At 43.5% G+C, this 20,133-nt stretch overlaps 1 protein-coding gene across 3 annotated transcripts in view; it reads right to left on the bottom strand.

Moving 5' to 3' along the window:
- Positions 1-20,133, bottom strand: part of LOC114148577 (cyclic AMP receptor-like protein A) — a 76,898-nt gene that overhangs the window by 49,331 nt on the left and 7,434 nt on the right. For 2 of the 3 annotated variants that reach the window (XM_028023948.1, XM_028023950.1), the window contains exons 3-8: positions 19,056-19,110; positions 17,126-17,182; positions 16,974-17,034; positions 11,667-11,754; positions 7,003-7,092; positions 6,608-6,646 (exon numbers count right to left, since the gene is read on the bottom strand). In XM_028023948.1, the coding sequence (XP_027879749.1) occupies positions 6,608-6,646; positions 7,003-7,092; positions 11,667-11,754; positions 16,974-17,034; positions 17,126-17,182; positions 19,056-19,110 (390 nt within the window). The remainder of the gene's footprint in view (positions 1-6,607; positions 6,647-7,002; positions 7,093-11,666; positions 11,755-16,973; positions 17,035-17,125; positions 17,183-19,055; positions 19,111-20,133) is intronic. The other variant, XM_028023949.1, reaches the window with a different exon arrangement.

Below are 20,133 nucleotides of genomic sequence, written 5' to 3'. Positions count from 1 at the left end.
AGCCCTGTTTAGTCAGCTTTAATCAAACTCTAGTTCAGGGGTGCCCAAAGTTGGCCCTGGAGAGCTGGCATCCTGCATGTTTTAGTTCTCTCCCTGGTTTAATGCACCTGGATCCAATGATGGCTCGTTAGAAGGCCTAAGAAGAACATTGACATGTTGAAAAGGTTGTTGGTACCATCAGGGAGAGAACTAAAACCTGCAGGATGCCGGCCCTCGAGGACCGACTTTGGGCACCCCTGCTCTAGTTCATTTGCCTTGACAGTCAGGTTCATTTGGGGAAGTGTGAATGTGCAATCAATTTCTGAGGCGTACCAAAGCAGTGAACTCTGGTCTGCCTAAAAACCTAGGCCTCAGTTTGGTTGACGTGAACTCTGGTGTGGTTCGAATGCACATGTGAACACCAAGTGGACCGGAGAGTCCTCCAAAAGCACTTAGCCCTGTGCCAGCTGTACCACTGCGCATGGCATTCTTGGTAAATGCAACTAAAACAAACACGCAAATCTAACACTAGTGGGAGAAATGGCTCGTAGTCTTTAGCCAATAAAAGAAAGAGAAATCCCACAACCACTGAAATCTGTTGCCACTCTGTTTACGTCTTGTAAAGGACAAAGTTGTGCTCATGTCTTCTTCTGAGGTTTTCATCTTGTTTCCTTCAGTGGTTCATAGTGCAGCGCTATCACTGCACTGTGGGGGGGGGGGCCGGTTTTTCGAAGGGTTTGGTTAGTTTGACAACTCTCTGTGAAAAAACCACACCAGCTAAAAATGTAACAAAAGTTGCAATAAAACTGAGTCCACCGGACAAGCGTCTTCAGGTCAAGCCCTAAAAGACCCTTGGACGATTCTCTGAGACGAGTGTTGAGGGCTAACACTACACCGCCACATGTGAAATAAATGCTACAAGGAGGACGCACAGCATGTAAATTGACAGTCGGAAAAGCCCTGACTAAGCACCTCTAGATGTCACAGTGCATAGTTACAGACCGTTGAGAGGTAGAATAAAAGATTAAGCCAGTAGAATGACAATATTGGAAATACACTACCTTCCTAAGGGAGTGAGGTTTGCCAATCAGAGGAGGCGTGGGTGCATAATATGTCAGGTATTTTGTGAGTGGATGAAAGGGAATGAGGCGAGCAAAGGAAATGAGAGGCTGGCTTTGTTGGAGTGGCAGTCTTGTGTTGTGCAACCTCCTGGGAGGTGATGTAAGCCGCGAGGAGTTTCAGCCTCTCCCTGTATTCACCAAACAGGTCTTTGTCTTGCTTTGATAGACAGGTTCCTGGTTGCCACAGTAACTCAGAGTCAGTCACGACCGCGCCGCTCGGCACCTTCTGAGAATTTGGCACTGGAAAAGTCTATCTTTTAAAGATACAAGGTAGAGCGGAGGACGGCTACTGGAAGTTATAAAAGGAGAAAAATGTTGAAGTGACATTTAAAACAAAGAGGAAGACTGAATTTGTCTGTGACCTATAAATGTGTGGCCAGACTTTTTCAAAGGAAAATGGATTGGGATTAAATGTAGATTCCTGTGCCAGGAAAGTCCTTGGCATGAATCCTCCACACAGCATCTTTTAGAAGTCTTTCAGAAGGCAAATACTGGGTCCTTGACCTAATTTAGGCTTGCCCATGCTTGAGTCCCATGCCTGAGGATGGGAAGAAACACACTGAGCACAATCGACCTAAACTTTTCTCTAAAAGGAGAATCTGGGACGGTGGCATGAAGAGGGGGAACCTATGTTTTACATGTCTGTGCATTCTGATCTAACAGAGAACGTAAGCATCCCGAGGAATACGCCCTGCCTTAAAAACTTTGGTGTGTGGCTGTAGGCGTGAAAACACATGTCTCTTTCTACACCCTATTAATAAATGTGTCCTTCACAATTTCCTTCGGTCCTTGTGTTTGCTCTGTCCTTTCATGCTTGTGTCATTCATGTATCCTTTCTTACTTCCGTCTTTGTGTCCTCCTCCAAAGACCCTTCTTTCATTTTGTCAAACACTTCCTCCATTCTTTCACTGTGTCCTGTTTTTCCTCTTCCTTGTGTCCTTCCTTCGCTTTTTCCCCTCTCATTTCCCTCTCCTTTCCTTCAATCCTTAAGATGGTCCTTTCCACCATTTTGTCTGTCCATCCTCCCTTCCTCCCACACTAGATTGTGTCCTCCCTCCCTTGAGACTTTCCCTTTATTCATTAAGTGTGTCCTTCCTTCCTTTATGAAGACATTCCTTCTTTCATTTGACCCTTTTTTCCTTCCCTTCTTCCTTCATTGTGTCCTTCCTTACTTCTATTATTGTGACATTCCTTCCTTCGTTGTTGCCTGTGTTGTTTCCAGGTTCCCTATTTATTCATAGTGACAGTAAATTGTCTATTTGAGAACGGGTGTAAAGGACTGAGAAGAGAGGAAATTTGAGTCTGGACAAGTATGAATTTTCCCCCCCAAAAAAATTGTTGGACCTCTGCGGCATGCACGCATCTGCACCGGCTGATCACAGCCATGGGACGATGATAAAAGCATTTCAAGGAGGGGAGACCTGCGCGAGCGTCACCTCTGTGTGATTTAATAACCTGCTTGCTGGAATAAACAGCGTCCAATTACACCAGCGCCCGTCCCGTTAATGATGGAAAGACGAGCTCAGGGGGGGGATGAGGTGGGGAGGCGGGCGGATTGGCGGAGAGGGGATATGAGGGGAGGGGGAAGGGGGGGTGGCCTTTTTAACGATAGTGTAGGGGGCTGTGAGGAGGAGAGAATGACGGGCGGCAGCTACAAAGTGCTCTAATTAGCATGATAATGATCTGCCATTAGAGTCCGCTGTGCTCTACAGCTGAGCACTACCCGAAGAGAGCAAGAGGGAGACAGAGAGGGGGAACGAAACAGAAGCGCGGAGTGGGCCGCAGATGATAAAAGTGAGGACATGAATAGAGGTGAGGACATAAAGGTGGAGGAATAGGCGGTGGATTGTGGCTCGCGATCGGAAAGGAAGAAAAGAGAGAGAGAGAGAGAGAGATTCTTGGTGATTAAAAACAGGGTGAAGGTGGGAATCAAAGCAGCAGCAGAAAGATGCTGATCCTCACGGATCGACAACGGGAGCATGCATGAAATACAGATGACCAGAGAGATGCTGTGGATGGCATGAGCATGTCAGAAGATCATAATCAATAAGAACAGATACTATCTCTCGTCTCCCAGTGCTGCTTTTAAGAGAAGAATAAGGCCCAACTGAGAGGTTCAGTATAGAGGAGGCTTAACTGCAGCCATCAAGACTTTGGCTCTCCTGTTTAACGCAGCATATTACTGTAAAAAAATAAAATAAACTGTGGATACAAGCATAACAATTTGCATGCTCACCCCTCACCTCATATATTTTTCATATTTCTCACTAGCCACTTGAATTTCAGGATGACTGCCATTTTTCAAGATGGCCGCCATCCAATTATTGTCATAAAACTTTACCCATTTTGAAGACTTGGGTGAACTTTATGTCACATTTATTTTTTTACTTTAGTCATCGTAGTCATGCAACCTTAAAATAATAAAACGTAGCAAAATCAGATGCTGAAACTGAGACGGTCTGAAAGTCTCACACCAGTTGACAATTGGATGGAGATGAAGATGTGCGGCAGACTCGGAGAAAGTCATCTTAATGGTTAGCGTTAACTTCCGCTAATTGTTCTACTGTATGTGTTAGCCTCTACTAATTTTTTATATGCTTAGTGGCTTAATGTTAATTTAATTTTTATGTGATCAGAAGAACAATCTTTTTTTTTCTTCAATAAACAAGCACCTGGGAACAAGTGTGCCAAGTTAGCGTCTTGTATCTGCATGTGAAACGTTTTGCTGAAATATTAAATTATTTGCTGCACTGGTTCATCCACTTAGACTTGAAAGGACAGCTGGAAAGAAGGAAAACAAAGGCAGGGTTTGTAAAGTGAATGCTGTGCATTATTGGATGCAGTGTTGTATAGTTTCTTGCAAATGTATTCACACCACTTGAACTTTTCCACATTTTGCAACCACAAAGTTCAATGTAACTTATTGGTACTTTATCTTTTAGAGCAACAGAAAGTCGCATATAGTTGTCGAGTGCAAAATAAATTTAATTCAGACATCTTTATTCCAACACCCCTAAAAAAGTCCAGTGTGTACAACTGACATCACAAATCACTTAATAACTAAATCAGTGGAAAGAAGAAAACTATTGTTGAAATAAAGCCTTAAACCCTATGGATGGTGGAAAACAAAATTAACAACGTACATTACCCTGAACACACCATTCCCTTGGTGAAGCATGGTGGTGGTGACATTATGCTGTGAGGATACTGTTTTTTGGCAGATACAGGAAAGGTCAGAGAACTAAACACCGTAGCTAAACACTGGAAAATCCTGGAAGAAAACTTGTTAAAGGTTGTATAAGATTTGAGTATGGGCAGGAGGTTCACACTCAAAACATAGAACCAGAACTACAACGGAAAGGTTTAGATCAGATTCATGTGTTGGAACAACCCAGTCAAAGTCTAGGCCTCATCCGATTGAAAATCTGCAGCAGAGGTTAAAAAGTGATGTACTCATAGCTTCACCATTCAATGTGACTGACTTTTAAACTTTGCAAATAAAGAGGAAACATCTTGAACTCTACATATGCAAAAAAACAAACACATACTCGAAATGACTTAATGCAATATTTTGTGATCGTCTATCACATAAAATCCCAATAAATGTGGCCATAGTTTCACTTTTTGGGTAATTTTTGTATTGAAAACAATTGATTAAATAATATCACTCAAGTTAAGTCATCAATTTCTTGGAAGAGTTGAAGTAATTCATTGTAGTAAGCAAATACTCTTTAGGTCAAAAAATGGGTACAGACAGTTCTATTGCAGTATGTAATAGAACTAATTGATATGTAAAATTTGGTCAGAGATCCAGATCCCCTCTTGGTAATTTCTTTAAAAATAATTAAAAGTCAAATCTTCAGTTATATTATGGTAACAGCTGTAAAGTACATTTTATATCGGGTTTTTGCTTTTTCAACAAACTAGAAACAGAAGTCCCCTCTTGGCAGATTAGGCTGACAGTCCCCCGTTGGTAAGATAGGTGTGTATGTGTGCCCACAAAGCTTGTGATTGTAACATAATGCAACATGTCAACCTTTGGAATGTCTTGTAGTAATTGAGTGCCTATGTTTGGAAACACAAAAGTTAAAGTGTGTAGTGTAAATCTCTTGAACACATCTTAAGGCGTTGAAGGAAGTTCATTTAAAGCTGAAGTCTCAACATCACAACATGCTTAATATGTCCCAATCTGGGCTGATGTATTTACTGAAATGGCAATGTTTCCATTTCCACAGCAATATAGTAAAGAGTTTTTCTTTTAAAAAGTCCAACTGATTCATTTGTGAATGTCATTTTCACAGCTGTATGTCAGTGGCACCGATGACACACACCAACTAGGGACTTCTTAAGAGTGGTGACTCAGCTAAGCTCCGGCGCTTCCATTTGCTGACTCAGCCCCTGAAACTCTGCACCTCCATCTCTCACACACACACCCATGCATATATACAGACACACACACACCAAACTGTCCTCTGCTTTTTATTCACCTTCCTTTTTCATCCCCTTTCACACCCTCCTCCTCCAAAGTTCCCCTGTCTCCTCTGTTCTGTCTGCGCGCTTCGCTGAGCTCTGATGAAGACACACTACGAAGCAAGGGGGGTACAGGGTGTACGAGGCGGGGTGTGGGGCAGAAACGAGGACAATCTATTTCTCTCGCTCTCCCTCCTGTCCTGCTCCGCATCCGCACGTTCCTCCTCTCGTACTGAGTAATTCCCTGTCTCACTGACTGTATCCCGTATGCCATCCCTCCCACCTATTTCATTTTTCACCTTTAACACTGCACACTTTGCCCTCCCACATGCTGCTGGCAGGCTGTGTGTGTGTGTGTTTCCCCCCGCCCCCAGTCTTCTTGACGGGTGCTGCCTTGGCCTCTAATCTCCCGTCTGGTTTGATGTAATTAGAGCTAATGAAGATTCCCTGATCCTCCGAGTGCCGCGTCCCCCTGGGCCACAACAGCGCGGAAAAACCAGACAGAGCCGGGGAGCAGAGAGGAGCGCTGATAAAAGAGACACGAGCTCGCTTTAGCACGCCTGATAGCTGTGTGTTGTTCTCCGTTTGCCTGCCTGTGTGTGTGTGTGTATGTGTTCTTATTTGTTTTAAAAGATTGATTCCCTGCTGATGCTGCAAGCAGCAATGCGATTACCTTGGCTCGTAGAGGGGAGCCGTGCGCACGTGCGCGGATGTGTGTTTAAGTACGCGCACCGCGGGGATTGGCAGGGCACTCGCAGGCTTAGGACCAGCTGCAGAAGCAGCAGACAGGCGTAATCCGTCATAGCCGTCCTAAACAGTTAAAACCACAACGTAGCGGCTCCCACTAAATCGGACGGAGCGGAGGGAGACACACGTACTTCAAGGAGTCGGGGGTGGGCTCCCCTGACATGTAACCCTTCACATTTTCCCGCAGAGACAGCCCTTCTCTTCCCCCTGCTCCTCCCAGTCTCACCCCCACCCCCGTTACAGCTTTGGGGAGAAAAGCTTTGATGGCAGCGCTGAAAGGGTCTACTTACATCCCAAATCTCCAGGCTACGTGATCGTCTGTGATCCAGCTGGGGAGAAGAGAGAAGAGAGAGAGAAACAGAGAGGGGAGAGCGATGAGTGGGTTGCGGGGAGAGCGGAAGGGGAGACTTGTGTGACTGCGGAGAGGAAAAAGCCGTGCAGCTGCAGCTATTAATAAGCGGAGAGTGGAAAGAGAGAGCCGAGCCCGGAGATTATACGGCTCTGTCCCAATTCTCATTCCGCCGCCTCCTCACCTCGGCCTCTTCCCACTTTCTTCCCCTCTCACAACCTTCCAGCAGATAGTTGACTATCATCAGATGCGTCGATAATTGGCAATTTTTTTTAAACTCCTACTTAAGGGAATCCAAAGATAGGACAAGGGCCTTAGCAAAAGGAGGAAACTCACCACCAGGCTCCCGCGAGGCCGTAGTAACCTTTCAGCAGCGGCAAAGAGGCCATGACCAGAGGTACCCCCCACGCCATCAGATGGTAAAACCTGACAAAAATCAGACATTTAACTCGTTACAAAAGCAGTTTCGTCCAAAATAATAACTTCAGGAAAATACAGTCCGAGTACAAATCAGTGTTTTCGTTCTTTAGTTCATCCCTTCTGTTGGCATTGCCATCAGGGTCATTTTTCACATGCCAACCAGCATCTATACAGCCAGACAGCCAATTACTCACACTGATATAAACTATAATTAGCCTAACTGTTGGGGACAAGATGATTTTCAGAGGATATCTTTGGATGAAAGAGGCAAACAGGGTGTGTTCTCACTCAGCAAGTCTTGGTGATGTATAGTCCCTTGCAAAAGTATTCACACTCTTCAAAATTTTTCACATTATTTTCATTTGGCAATCACCAACTTCAGTGTATTTCATTGGGTATTCCAATGATAGACCGAGAAGACATAGTGTGCAATTATGAAGTTGAGGAAAACGGAAAACTCATGCATGGCATTTCTTTATAGATTTGGCACGAATGTGAGCCTATACTTTGGAATATGTGCATCCACAGCTGCACAGCTTGAAGCAGACATTTTTGCCCGTTCTTCACAAAATAGCTACAGCTCAGTCTTGTTAGTTGGAAAGAATCTCTGAATATCACTTACAAGTCTTTCTACAGAGTCTTAATTACATTTAGGTCCAATGTATACTTAGGTAGCCTGGTTAAAAAATAGCGCCTTGTTCGCCTGAGAGATTAAACACTCAGCTATTGAGAAACGATTGCTTGCTGGAGGCGTGGACTCTGTTGAAGTTTTAAACAACTGGATCCCTAATGTTTGACCATGACGCATGCAAAGTGCCCGCTTTGCTATGAAGCTTACCAGAAATTGCATGCGCTGTAAACAACCCCCCTTCACCACAAAGAGAGAAGTGCTGAGCCGAACAACATCTTTGACAGCAACAAGATGTCTTAAGCATTCCTCTCGGTCTGACTTTAATAGCTCAAAATTTGTTCACTACCTCTGCTTTCATTGCCAATCTATACCCCTGACTAGCAGACTCTAATTCAAAAATAGCGCAGAAAATCAAAGTCACTGTTCACAAGTCTTCTTTCTGTTCGCCAATTGGTCCTACTGAAATTCTCCCAATTGGGAGAATTCTGACGGCGCACTGATGGAAGTTGATAATTGAGCAGAATTGTGTAGTAAGGCAATGGCCAGGCTAATGTTTAGGTCAAAACAGGAACATGCTCTGATCTAAACCAGTCCACTGAAGTTTAGGCTACAATTTTAGGGTAACTGTCCAGCCAAAAGGTGAACTTCCACCTCTAACAGCTTTTCTGCCAGGATCGTCATGTATTAAGCTTCATCCATCTCCCACTCAACTCTTAAAAGTGTATTGCTGCCACCACCATATTTCCCTGTGAAGACGATGTGTTCAGGGTGATGTGCAAAGTCAGTTTTTTGCCACACCTTGTGCTTTGTTTGAAGGTCAAGAAGTTTATTATGAATCTGACTAGAGCACTTCTCATACATCTTTCTGTCTTTTTCAGTTATATCCTTCTTCTTGATGTTCCATAACAGGTCAGATTTGTGAAATATAAAACTGTAATTGTCGTATTAACAGATTCATACACAACCTCCTCCAAAGTTGTCCTGAGATTCTTGGCTTCTTTGAATTGTTTGGCTAGTCAGAAAAGCTGGGCGGCCATTTTCTGGGTAGGTATAGCGCGTGCTATACTGTTTTTGTACTTGGATGAAGGACAAAACCGATATTGGACTTCGTTATACTAGTTTGCACTCCACACTTTTTAGACCGAATTATGGTCACAATTATGAGCTGCTTTGTCATGGTCAATCACATAAAGTCCTATTAAAATACTTAGACGTTTGTGGCTGTAATATAACATGAATGTAAAAACGTTCAAGATAAGAAATCTTAAAATGTGAGAACCAGTCTGCCTCTATCATGTAAAAGATTTTAGCTCTTTACTATTTTTAAGGGAAAAGGTTAAAGAGGCTGCAGAGACTCATAACTGAAATACAATAGCACCAGCCTTTCAAGTTGTCGGTGTAAGTAGGCGTGTGTGTGTGGGGGTGTGTGTGTCAGACAGACAAGGTGTGTGGCCCTGTGACTTGGGCGCCTGTGTTGGGAGTCGATACTTTATAGAGCGTACAGCGTCGCCTGGTCAATAGAGTGGAAGTCCTCCCCTGACTTGCTCCGAGTACGGTCAATCGAGCAGTAGTGACACGGCTGACACGCTTTCGATTCCCCTCGAGTGGTGTGCCAAACAGACACACACGTTCTGTCACTCTACGTCAGAGGGTCAAGCCGCGAGCCCCTCGAAGCCCTCCGCCTCCCTCTGACTGACAGCGCACAGCGCGCTCGGCAGGTGGAGGAGGAAAAGTGACGGCTGCGGGTTTAAATAGAGCACATCGGTGGGTGGGAGGGAATCCAGATGGAGGTTGTGTTTGGAACGAACATGAGAGGGCCTGGGAAGCAGTGGGAGGAAATGGGAAACATTTGGAGAAAGAAAGGCACACAGAAAAGAAATAATAAACAGAGAGTCAGGGAGGCGACGTGATGTATAAAAATGGGGAAATCTGTACCGCCAGCACATGGCTGCAATTCGGTGTGGGGGGAGGGAGCAGAGAAGGGTGGTTGTTAGGAAATCATTGTCGAGAGCTACTTCCTCGCCCCAACCCAACTTCACGAACACCTCACAGGGCCTTTGAGGCGGGGATGACGAGGTCCGAAGCTGCACACAACATGGGTTTAATGAGGCACAGCAGGACGGCACTGCGCAAAGCTTTACACACGCACACACACACACGCAGCCCTCACAAGGCACAATCTCATTTCCCACTGCCTCGCACCACCTTTTCTCTCCCACTCCTCCGTCTTTAGCCATCTTTCTCTTCCCTCATCACACGCTCACTTTCCCTGGATTCCTACTTTTTTAGAGGCACATACACAGCTCTACCCTCGCACACACGATCCAACTCCCTACCCGCTCTTGCATCCGCTTCAATCATTCTTAGATCATAAAGCCTCCGTTCTCCGTCTCCTCTGGCGATTTGTTCATTCATAAACCATCGCGCTGAGCCGTCAACTGAGTCGAGCGATACTGTGGGTGTGAAAGCCAGAGCGCGGGGGGAAGGTTGGGTTAAAGAGGCCCGAGGGGTAATTGCGCATGCATGCAAAGCTGAACCCCACCTGCCAAAACACATAAACTTATCACAGGCTTCTTATGTATTATTCCTGCCATAATTCCACGCTTTTCCAGTCCATTTTAAGAATGTTTTTGAAGTGCGAATATAAAGGTTTGCTATGAACTCAAGACCGATCTTTTCTGCAGTGGTCAGAATTGGAATGACCAACTATCCAACCAACTTGGTTGGTTGGTTGGTTGGTTGATTCAGATCTGGAGTGTGGAAGTGTGGTTGGTTGGTTGGTTGGTTGGATGGATGGATGGATGGATGGATGGTTGGTTGGTAGGCAGTGATGGATGGAGGAAGGGATGGATGGATGGATAAAAGTCCATCCATCCATCCTTTATTTTTTCCACACTCCAGATCTGAATCATATTTCATACTCTCGACTCCGTGTCAGAACCCTGTTATCAAAGTTCGGTCAGCATACAGCAGCTCCACTGACGCCTCGTCTCTGACTCATCTGAACCTCAGTTTCCTTCACCCCCCCCCCCTCCACATTGTGGCTGGACAAACAAATCTCCTCCCACCATCCTCACTCTAGTGTTATAGGACATGTGTGGCTTTGAATCAAACTGATTCTCGCCTCCTACTTTGCCCTTCCAGGGCGCACATAAAGCCATCTACTCATGAGTTATATCACCATTATATTGTCCGGCTTATTACTAATCAATGCAGGAAAACTCCCATGGGTGGTGGTGGTAGGGAACCCACTCTAAAGCACATAAGGTGTCTTTTTACCCCAGCTGAAAGTAAAAACATAACTTGTAATGAAGGTGGTTTGTTTTTTCTGCCTTTAATTTTCATATATTTTTAAATGTGTGCTTCTACCAACAGAGCTGGGCACTAAGTATGAAGATTGAGGGAAGATTACACAGACACACACACACCACCCCACACAAAGGCAAATTCACACTTTGCTGTGAAAAGAGCTCATGGGAGTATGAGCGACCACAACACGGAGCCAAAAAGCGTAAAGACGGCTGGGCACACACCACACACACACACCGAGACACACTTAACGGCTGACACTCACTCCCATTTCAATTAGAGTGTCAGCTGGCTGAAAGAGGAAGAAGAGGAGGTGGCGGAGGTAGGGGGAGGGGCCTATCTGAGCTCTGTGGGGAGACGCATGCTAATGCAGACCAAACACATGCACAAAACACAAACACATAAAGAAGGACGCACTTTAAACAAAACAGGAAACAAATACATGCAGAGTGGGAGACGAAGAAAGCGCCACTGGAAAGCAGATATGGAAATAATTCAGCGATTAATAACTGGTCAGTGACTTAATTCGTCTTTAATGGCTTTTCTGTCGAACGTTTTTCTCCCAGTTTTAAAATCAGCTTTAAAGCATTAAAAAAATTGAATAGGTACTCTTAAAGCGATAGTGGGCCAAATTACTCACTTCTCATATCTGTTGGTGCTTATTTCCCTGACCAGGTTGAGATACAGGTTCAGGGTAATGAGGCAAACCCAGGCCAAGGCACTCCAGTCTGCAGAGAGAAAAACACCAAGGTCAAATTACAGCCCAGCTCGCCACCACACACCGCGCACCTGCGGACGTGCATCCCAACACACACACAAACGAGCCTGTGTGTGACAGCGTGTGTGCATGCATGTGGGCATGCATGTGTGCGCTCCACTTTTGATAAATGAAGGCCCATTCTGCAGTAATATGAGGGAAACCTGTAGCTTTGGGTGATGGATGAGAGGCGGGAGCTCACGGAGAGATAATGATGAACTGTGGAAACGCAGGAGGAGATAACAGGAGAGAGGAGGATGGGAGCGGGCGGGGAGACAGAGCGGACATGAGCGGAGGAGGAGGAACATTCAGTCAGATTGACGCCAATTTTAACATGCGGGAACTATTCATACCATAACCCTTTTGTCACGTACACATGTTATTGTTTCTTTTTAAATTATTATTCAGTTTGCCACAAGGAATGCACAAGACACAAGAAGCATGCAAGAAGGCACTCTGATCAATTTAGAACAAATCTGAACTTTTTAGTCAACATGCAAGTCAAGTCAAGTTTATTTATATACCATATTTCAGCAACAAGGTGGTTTAAAGCACCTTACATCATAAAAACATAATTCAGTCACCAATTATGAAACAAGCAATAAAAGTTGAATTTTGTCTAATGCCATCATCAAAATGATCAAGCAAATACACATCAAATATAGTTCTAGTTGTTATGAGTCAAAGGCAGCACAAATAAGGTGGGATTTTCAATTTTGATTTAAAGGAGCTTGACGTTTCAGCAGTTTTGTGGAAGTTTGTTCCAGATTTGTGGTGCACATGAACTGAATGCTGCTTCTGCATGGTTGTTTCTGGTTCTGGGGATGCAAAGCAGATGAGAACCAGAAGACCTGAGTGGTCAGGAAGGTTGATATCACCAACAACAACAAGACGTTAGTGTATTTTGTTGCCAAGTTGTTCAGTAATTTATAAACTAAGAAAAGTATTTTAAAGTTTATTCTCTGAGCTTCAGGAAGCCGGTGTGAGGATTTTAGAACTGGGTTGATGTGCTCTATCCTCCTGGTTTGGTTTAATATCTTTATGCAACTAAAGATATTAGTATTAGTATAGACTTTATGCAAAAAGTGAACACAGTAGCGACAGTGTCATGTTATGGGCATGTTTTCCTTCAGGAGGAGAAGCGAAGCCTGTCATTTTTGCATGCAAAAAGCTTTTACAGCCAGGCCAATTTTCTTCAACTTAAGAATTGCGTCCTACTTTGTGCTGCTATATCAAACAAAATCCCATTTAGATACACTAAAGTTTGTTGTACTGTGAAAAAATGAGCACTAAAACTTTTCCAAGTCATTGCATTCAGTGCTAAAACCTTTTCTCTACCTTAATTTTTAGCCCCTTTAAAACAGTCAGTGTGTGCTTCTGTTTATCTGAATACAAGCAAGCACAACCATACGGTACAGCACCCACACTCTTCTTGCGCTTAAGGAGCATTTGAAATGAGCAATGTCTAAGCCAGAAGCGGTATTATCACAATAAGTCACAATTACTGTCATTGCAAATGTGCATTATGTAACCAGAAAGCAGCTGAAGTCTTTCTTTAGCTTAACGACGCCGAGCTCAGCCTCGCCACCTGTCCTTGTGCTGCCCTCCTCCCGCCGTCTTCCATCATTCCAAGCACATTTAATAACGTTTGGTCGTCAGAGTTTAGAAGCTGATTTAAGTTTTGCTTCTCCAGCTAGACTTGCTGATGTTCATGCCTCCAACTATCCCTCCAGCACCGACCCACTGGCTATTATGCTGCACGATTCAACAATCTCGGTTAATAGTCCTTCATGCCAATTAAGGCTAAAACCTGAAACGCCACTTGCGCAGACAGAAAAATGTTTTTCCTGGAAAATAAATTTGGCAAAAATTCAGAGACTTTAGTTCCACCTCTAAAGGTTCCAGGTAATTCTGAGTTACATAGCAACGTTCCACTCTGTCATTGAACAATAGCCGTCTCCTCATACACTGGATGATGATGAAGCACTGAAATGCCTCATTCAGGGCGTCTCAAGGTCTGACTCATCGTCGGTAAAGCAATTTCTGGCACAGCTGAGAGAACATTCCAGAGAAATGCTGGTTTAGCCACTTCCTTAATGTCAAATTTACTTGAATTTTTTTAAGAACATAAAAATGTTGGAAATGTTGCACACATCAAAATGCCAGGCCAGCAAAGGGAAGGCACTTCTTAGTGTACTCTGATCATCTTTAAACAACACTAATGATCTAGCAGTTGGCTAAAGCACACGTTTTCTTTTCTCAAATCTAAGTCTTAGTTTTCTAGCAACTTTTCATGTTTAAATGTTTTTTTTTAATGCAAGCCTAACATCACAGCATGTTACAGAAATTTGCACACTAATTGCGATCCTTAAAAGCAACAACAACAGCACGTATCACCTTAGTTTTCCAAGAATGAGAACAACAAAACTAGGTGCGAGCTGGATACCATAGTCTAAAAAAAAAAAGAAGAAAAAAATGACAAAAAAGTTCCATCATGCTACACCACGTAGACCAGAGATCTCACTGTCTGTACTGAAGTGCCTGTTGCTGCACACTGCCTGTGAGATTCCTACAAAACATATTCTGCCTTTTTCCCAAGTTCACAGAAAAACATGGCTGCTTGCTGATATTTTCCATCATAAAAAAACATCTATGGTCATGGTGTGAAAATTTAAGACAGAGTTGCAGATCAATCTCTTAAGGAACAGCATTTTAAAACAATAGTTGTCCAGCTTCAAGGAGCAGGTCTGTGCAGGCTTGCTACCTGACTAATTAACCAGCTGCCATCAAAATTGACATCAGTAAAGTGTTACTTTATAAAGAGCAGAATGGCAAGATTTTATTATATTATAATAACTGTGAATGAATACGTTACATTTTTTCAGCAGAAGTAGGATTTTTTTTTTTTTACTCTCCTTTAAATAAAAGCATTTAGTTCACATTATACAAGTTGAGTTTAAATTGGTTGTAAAAACCGCATTACTGTGAAACTTTTTTTTTCTTATAGTTTTTAAACTGTGAGAATCTCATTCTGGCTCATGCCTTGACCATCCATCCATCCATCCATCCATTTTCTGTTCACCCTTGTCCCTAATGGGGTCGGGAGGGTTGCTGGTGCCTATCTCCAGCTACGTTCCAGGCGGGAGGCGGGGTACACCCTGGACAGGTCGCCAGTCTGTCGCAGGGCAACACAGAGACATACAGGACAAACAACCATTCACACACAACACACACCCCTAGGGAGAATTTAGATAGACCAATTAACCTAACAGTCATGTTTTTGGACTGTGGGAGGAAGCCGGAGTACCCGGAGAGAACCCACGCATGCACAGGGAGAACATGCAAACTCCATGCAGAAAGACCCCGGCCGGGAATCGAACCCAGGACCTTCTTGCTGCAAGGCAACAGTGCTACCAACTGCGCCACTGTGCATGCCTTGACATGACACCATAATACTTGATAAGAGCCTGCCAAGAAAGCAGTAATATCGGATGACTGCAGAGGAAAGCACTTGTAAACCTATTGAACAGTCAATTTTATAATCATGAGAAGTTGCCCTTCTGTCACCATTATCAACTTGCAATCACTACCATATTATTGTGCACAACTATATGCAGCCTAGAAACTACATCTGAAATCCCTCACGAAACTCAGAAAGTCGTCATGGAGTTGTATTGAAAGAAAATTATTTTGTAATAAAACTTTACGCAATGACCGCTTGATGTGATGTGCTAAACAACATGAGACTACGTGAGACTTAAATTTAAGCAAAAAGAGGTCAACTGTTCAGAAAGTAAAACTGAATTGTGTGAAATCTTTATAAATAATCTGTATCTTACCAGAGACACTTTTTAATAATTTATTTTCTGTTAAGTTTCTGAGTTCCTGTTTGTTTTAGATAGTGTGTAATTTGCTGCTGACTAAGCCATCATAAATCATTAAATAACGAGGCAAAAATGACATGGTTGTCCACTGCATTCATCCCTGCACCACTCAATAGGCCCATGGTAACATTGGAGGTTCTGCAGAGATCCACCGCTCAGGTGGACGTTTCTGTCAACAGGGAGGCTATGCACTCCGCATATCGGGCTTTCATAGAAGAGTGGTCCAGTTTGCAGTTTACCACAGGTCAAGGGAGGCAGCAAACATGTGAAAGAAAGTGCTTTGGTCTAAATACAAAATGCCACATTAACACTGCACTTCACCCTGAACAAACTATCTACAGAGTGACGGATATATCAGGCTGTCTGGCTGGAGTCAAACACGGGACAATACTGAAAGAAAACCTCTTGGATGCAGCAAAAAACTTGAGAATGAAAGGAAGTTCAGACCTCAATTCAATCCATGTGAGTATCTGTGACAAGACTTGGTACAGACATACCCCAAAGGACTTGCAGCTGTAACTGCGGCACAACGTGAATTCACAAAGCCTCGGCTCACTGGGCTGCATGCACCTTCTTTGTAAAGGGATTTCTGAAAACGATGTATCTATTTTCTTCCAATTTAAAGTCATGCACGACTTTGTCTTGATCTCCCCCATAAAATTCGCAATAAAATACATTAAAGTTTACCGCTGTTATGTGACAGACTGCGGAAAAGTTCAAGGGGGCGATGAATCATCCTGCAAGAAAAGCTACAGTTTTATTGATACCATTATCCTCCTCTGCCTTTTGAAAGACTAACCAGCTTAAATTTGGGTTTACATCTAAAACTGTTCTTTGTTTTGTTGTTGCTGGAGGCACCCTTTTCAGATTTGTTGTCCGTAAACATCAAATCAATCAGACATAACGCCGACAGCAATAGATCGGAAAGTGGAACTGTCGTGCCCAAATGCAAGACCAAAATTTAGTTTTCACTAGATTGCTAGGTTGGTGCTTCTCATGCTATAAGCTACCAAGAATTTTGTCCAAAATAGTGTTATGAAGTTAAACCAGAGTCTTCAACTGAAACCAGCAGTTTATTATGTAATAAACTCACACAATGACCTGCATCATTTCTGGAAGCAACTCCCAACTTGTTTAGGCACATTTTGCTCAGGAGCGATAAAAAGGAAATGACAAAGCAATATTATTTGCTGAGGTGATGCATGAGCTCTGCATCAGACGTGTGTTAGATCGCAGCTATTTTCTCCGCTCCTCGCTCGGCTCGTGCAAGCCGTGCCAGCGAGCAATTAATTTAAGCCTGCCTTACCGAAGTATGTCAGCCACCAGGCCTGGAAGTTGCAGAGAGATCCCTTCGGATGGGTTTCGCCCTGGAGAACGAGCGAGAAGTAGCATGGGAAAGCATTTAAAAAAAGGCTCAGCCACAGTCTGCGTTGAGTGTAACAGACAAGAGTAACTCACCATGACATATGCTACGCTGTCGAAGAAGGCGGCTACAGTCAGGCTGAGAATCATCTTCTGTGGCGTGAAAATTTAAGAGAAAGACATGAAGAAGGAATTTCAAATGTAACACCCTGAGTGAAAATGCCCGAGTGCATTAATGTTCGCGTAAGGAGGACGACAAATTATAGCTGGAATGATTTCTAATGCAGCCGACAGCTCGGCGTAGCCGCGTTTCTACTCATTTTTCATATAAAAATCCCATACTTTTAAAAGAATCATATTTGCCGACTTTTCTGTCCATTTTCTTTTACCATTTTCAATTTGTAAGGTATAAGCACAGAAGTTCCCGATGAATTTTCTGCTGGGACTGCAGCCTGACCTCTGCCTCTGACTGTAAATGTGTCTGCATGCATGAATTGTCCAAATTCCCTTAACCTTGCAGGAAGGGGTTGCCAATCTTGAGCAGTCTTCGGGCGAGAAACGGGATGCACACTGAACAAGTTCGCAGTCCATCACAGGGCCTTGACCCACACACAATTAAGGGCATTTTAGAAAGACCAATTACCACCTCACATTCTGTATATTGTTATTTTGGAGGAAGCCGGAGTGCGCAGAGAACACGCAGCCGCAGCGAGAACCTGCAACCTCCATGCAGAGCCCAGATGCATTAAAACACACAGCCTGTCTGTGAAGCAACAGTGCTCCCCCACGTTTAAATACAGAATCTGCAAAAAGGTGAAGGACGGATGGATGGATGAATGGATGGTTGAATAGACAATTAAAATGAATGAATGGATAGTTGGACCGACAGAAGGTCAGAAGGAAGAATTGATTCGAAATGGTTGGACAGTTGGCTGGATAGTTGGTTTTACGGGTGGACAGACAGACTGTTTATGATACTACAGGATATGCTTCGTACTTGTCCAGGAAGTCTGCTGAATGCCATCTCCGTGACAACGCTGGAAAATTATCACAGCAGACGCACTTCTCCTGTTTCCTCTCTGAAATTGTTCATTTTATGTAAAACAAATCAATAATCCGCAGACTACAGGAACCATGGTACACACCACTCATATTTCCCTGCAGTGGCGGCAATAATCTGCGGCTGCACACAGCGAGAGAAACACGCGCGTGCACACACACACACACACAAACACACACAGAGCCCTTTATCAATTCATGTCTTGCAGTGACCCTGCCAAGGCTACGCGAAGGGGGTGGGGGAGGGATGGGAAGACACAATAAGCGCGCAGGAGGGCCTTGAGAGCACTAAAGACTACTGACTGACAGATAACCTTTTCAGAGAGGATGCAAGTAAGGAGAAGGTTTATGTTGTATAAGAAGAGGAGGAGGAATGAGATGTGGGGGAGGGGAAGCGTAGGGGGACGCGAGGTCGCTCTCAGCAATGTAGTCCAGAGGTAATGGGTTTCCGTCGGAGAGCTTCACGCTAAACTGTCATTTACTTCAGATTACAAGGATAGCGTGCCGCGCGGCTAAACCAGACGGACCCGCCGGACCGGGTTCAGAAAACACAAAATCATCCTGAAGCTGCACGCTCATAGCAACACCGCAAACAAACTCTCTATGAAAGCTAAATCCCTGCAATATAAAGAAGAGGGACTCGGAAGCGGGAGAGTGAGAAGGTGGGGGAAGAAATCCATAAATATTACGTTTATTTAAACAGCTTCGCTTGAAGAGAGGGGAGGGATGTTGGGGGAATAAAAAAAAAAAGAAGCTCGGGACGGCAGTCGCTATCACAGAATGACCGTGAGTCAATTAACACCCCCCGATTCATTAATCTGTGCATTTTAATTGGGTTCAATTACGCCAAGATTTACCATGGCTAATTGAACAGATTTCCAGTGGAAATGGAGCAAACAGGAAAAAAAAAAAAGAAAAGAAAAAAAGAACCGTCGGAGAGGCAGCGTGCAGTGTAGTGCAAATTTACCTGAGCCAAGGACTGATAGCGTCGGAGCAGCCAGATTACAAACAGCATGAAAACACTGAGGAGAGGAAGAAAAGAAAACTATAATGAGATTCACACACTGCAGTATTAAACTTCTACTTAATTTAATAATAACTTTTAAAGTGAGGGTTTTATAAATAATTTTGCTCTGGACTGGGATTTCCAGAGCGCCAAAATTAATCTTATATTTTCAACTTAATCAAGAAAACAGAGAGGAGCCCCCTCCATGAGCATTTTATGCATTATTAAGTTAATGCCACACCTGATGGCGCTGGGTGTGGCGCATACACAGCACCCCCAGTCCTCCAGAAATCAATCAACCACGTTAAGATTTAAAAAGAGCTAAACGCTTTATGAATATCGAATTTATGACATGATTAGTATAAAGGTTAAAACTTGGTTGTAAAGGTTAATGTCATGATTAACTGTTCCATCCGGCCCACCACACCTCAGATCTATAACACAAATCTCATCCGAGCTCATTGGATGGCATCCGGTTCTTTAGGTTATTTTCGTGCAAATGCACAACCGATTAAGTATAGGATGTTTCCAGGCACCTCAGATGTTAGGCTTTAAGCCTGAATGAACAAAATTTTTTTTAATTGTACTTTTCGTTAAGACTTCTTTTTTTCCCCCAAAACTTTATTTACCTTGTTACTTTTTACTGCTTATTTGTTGCAGTGCAGCCTGAAGTTGTAGTAAATGGGCTGCAATATGAATCGTTTGCAGCTGGTGTTACTGAAACTTGCAGACTACGGTATGCTCCCGTTAAGAATGACATCAATTATTGCCGAGATGACACAATTTATTTACAACGGCCAAGACAGGTGCTGCCATGTCCTTAATGAGCACCGACAATTATCACTCAACCACTTATAACCACTAACTCCTCTTTGTTATTTTGTTCTTAATTGTCTCTTTTATTGGCACCCATGGTTAACATGTTAGGGCCTGTAAATAAATGAATGTTCTATTGCAACAGCATAATCTCGCACTGACAATTTTGGAATAATCCAACATTAATTTGAGTGGCAAGAAAATATCATGTGAAGAAATAATT

The sequence above is a fragment of the Xiphophorus couchianus genome, chromosome 7 (genome assembly GCF_001444195.1).
Source record: "Xiphophorus couchianus chromosome 7, X_couchianus-1.0, whole genome shotgun sequence".
NCBI lineage: Eukaryota > Metazoa > Chordata > Actinopteri > Cyprinodontiformes > Poeciliidae > Xiphophorus > Xiphophorus couchianus.
Note: the sequence above shows the minus strand (reverse complement) of the source record. Positions and strands in the feature narration are given on the sequence as shown.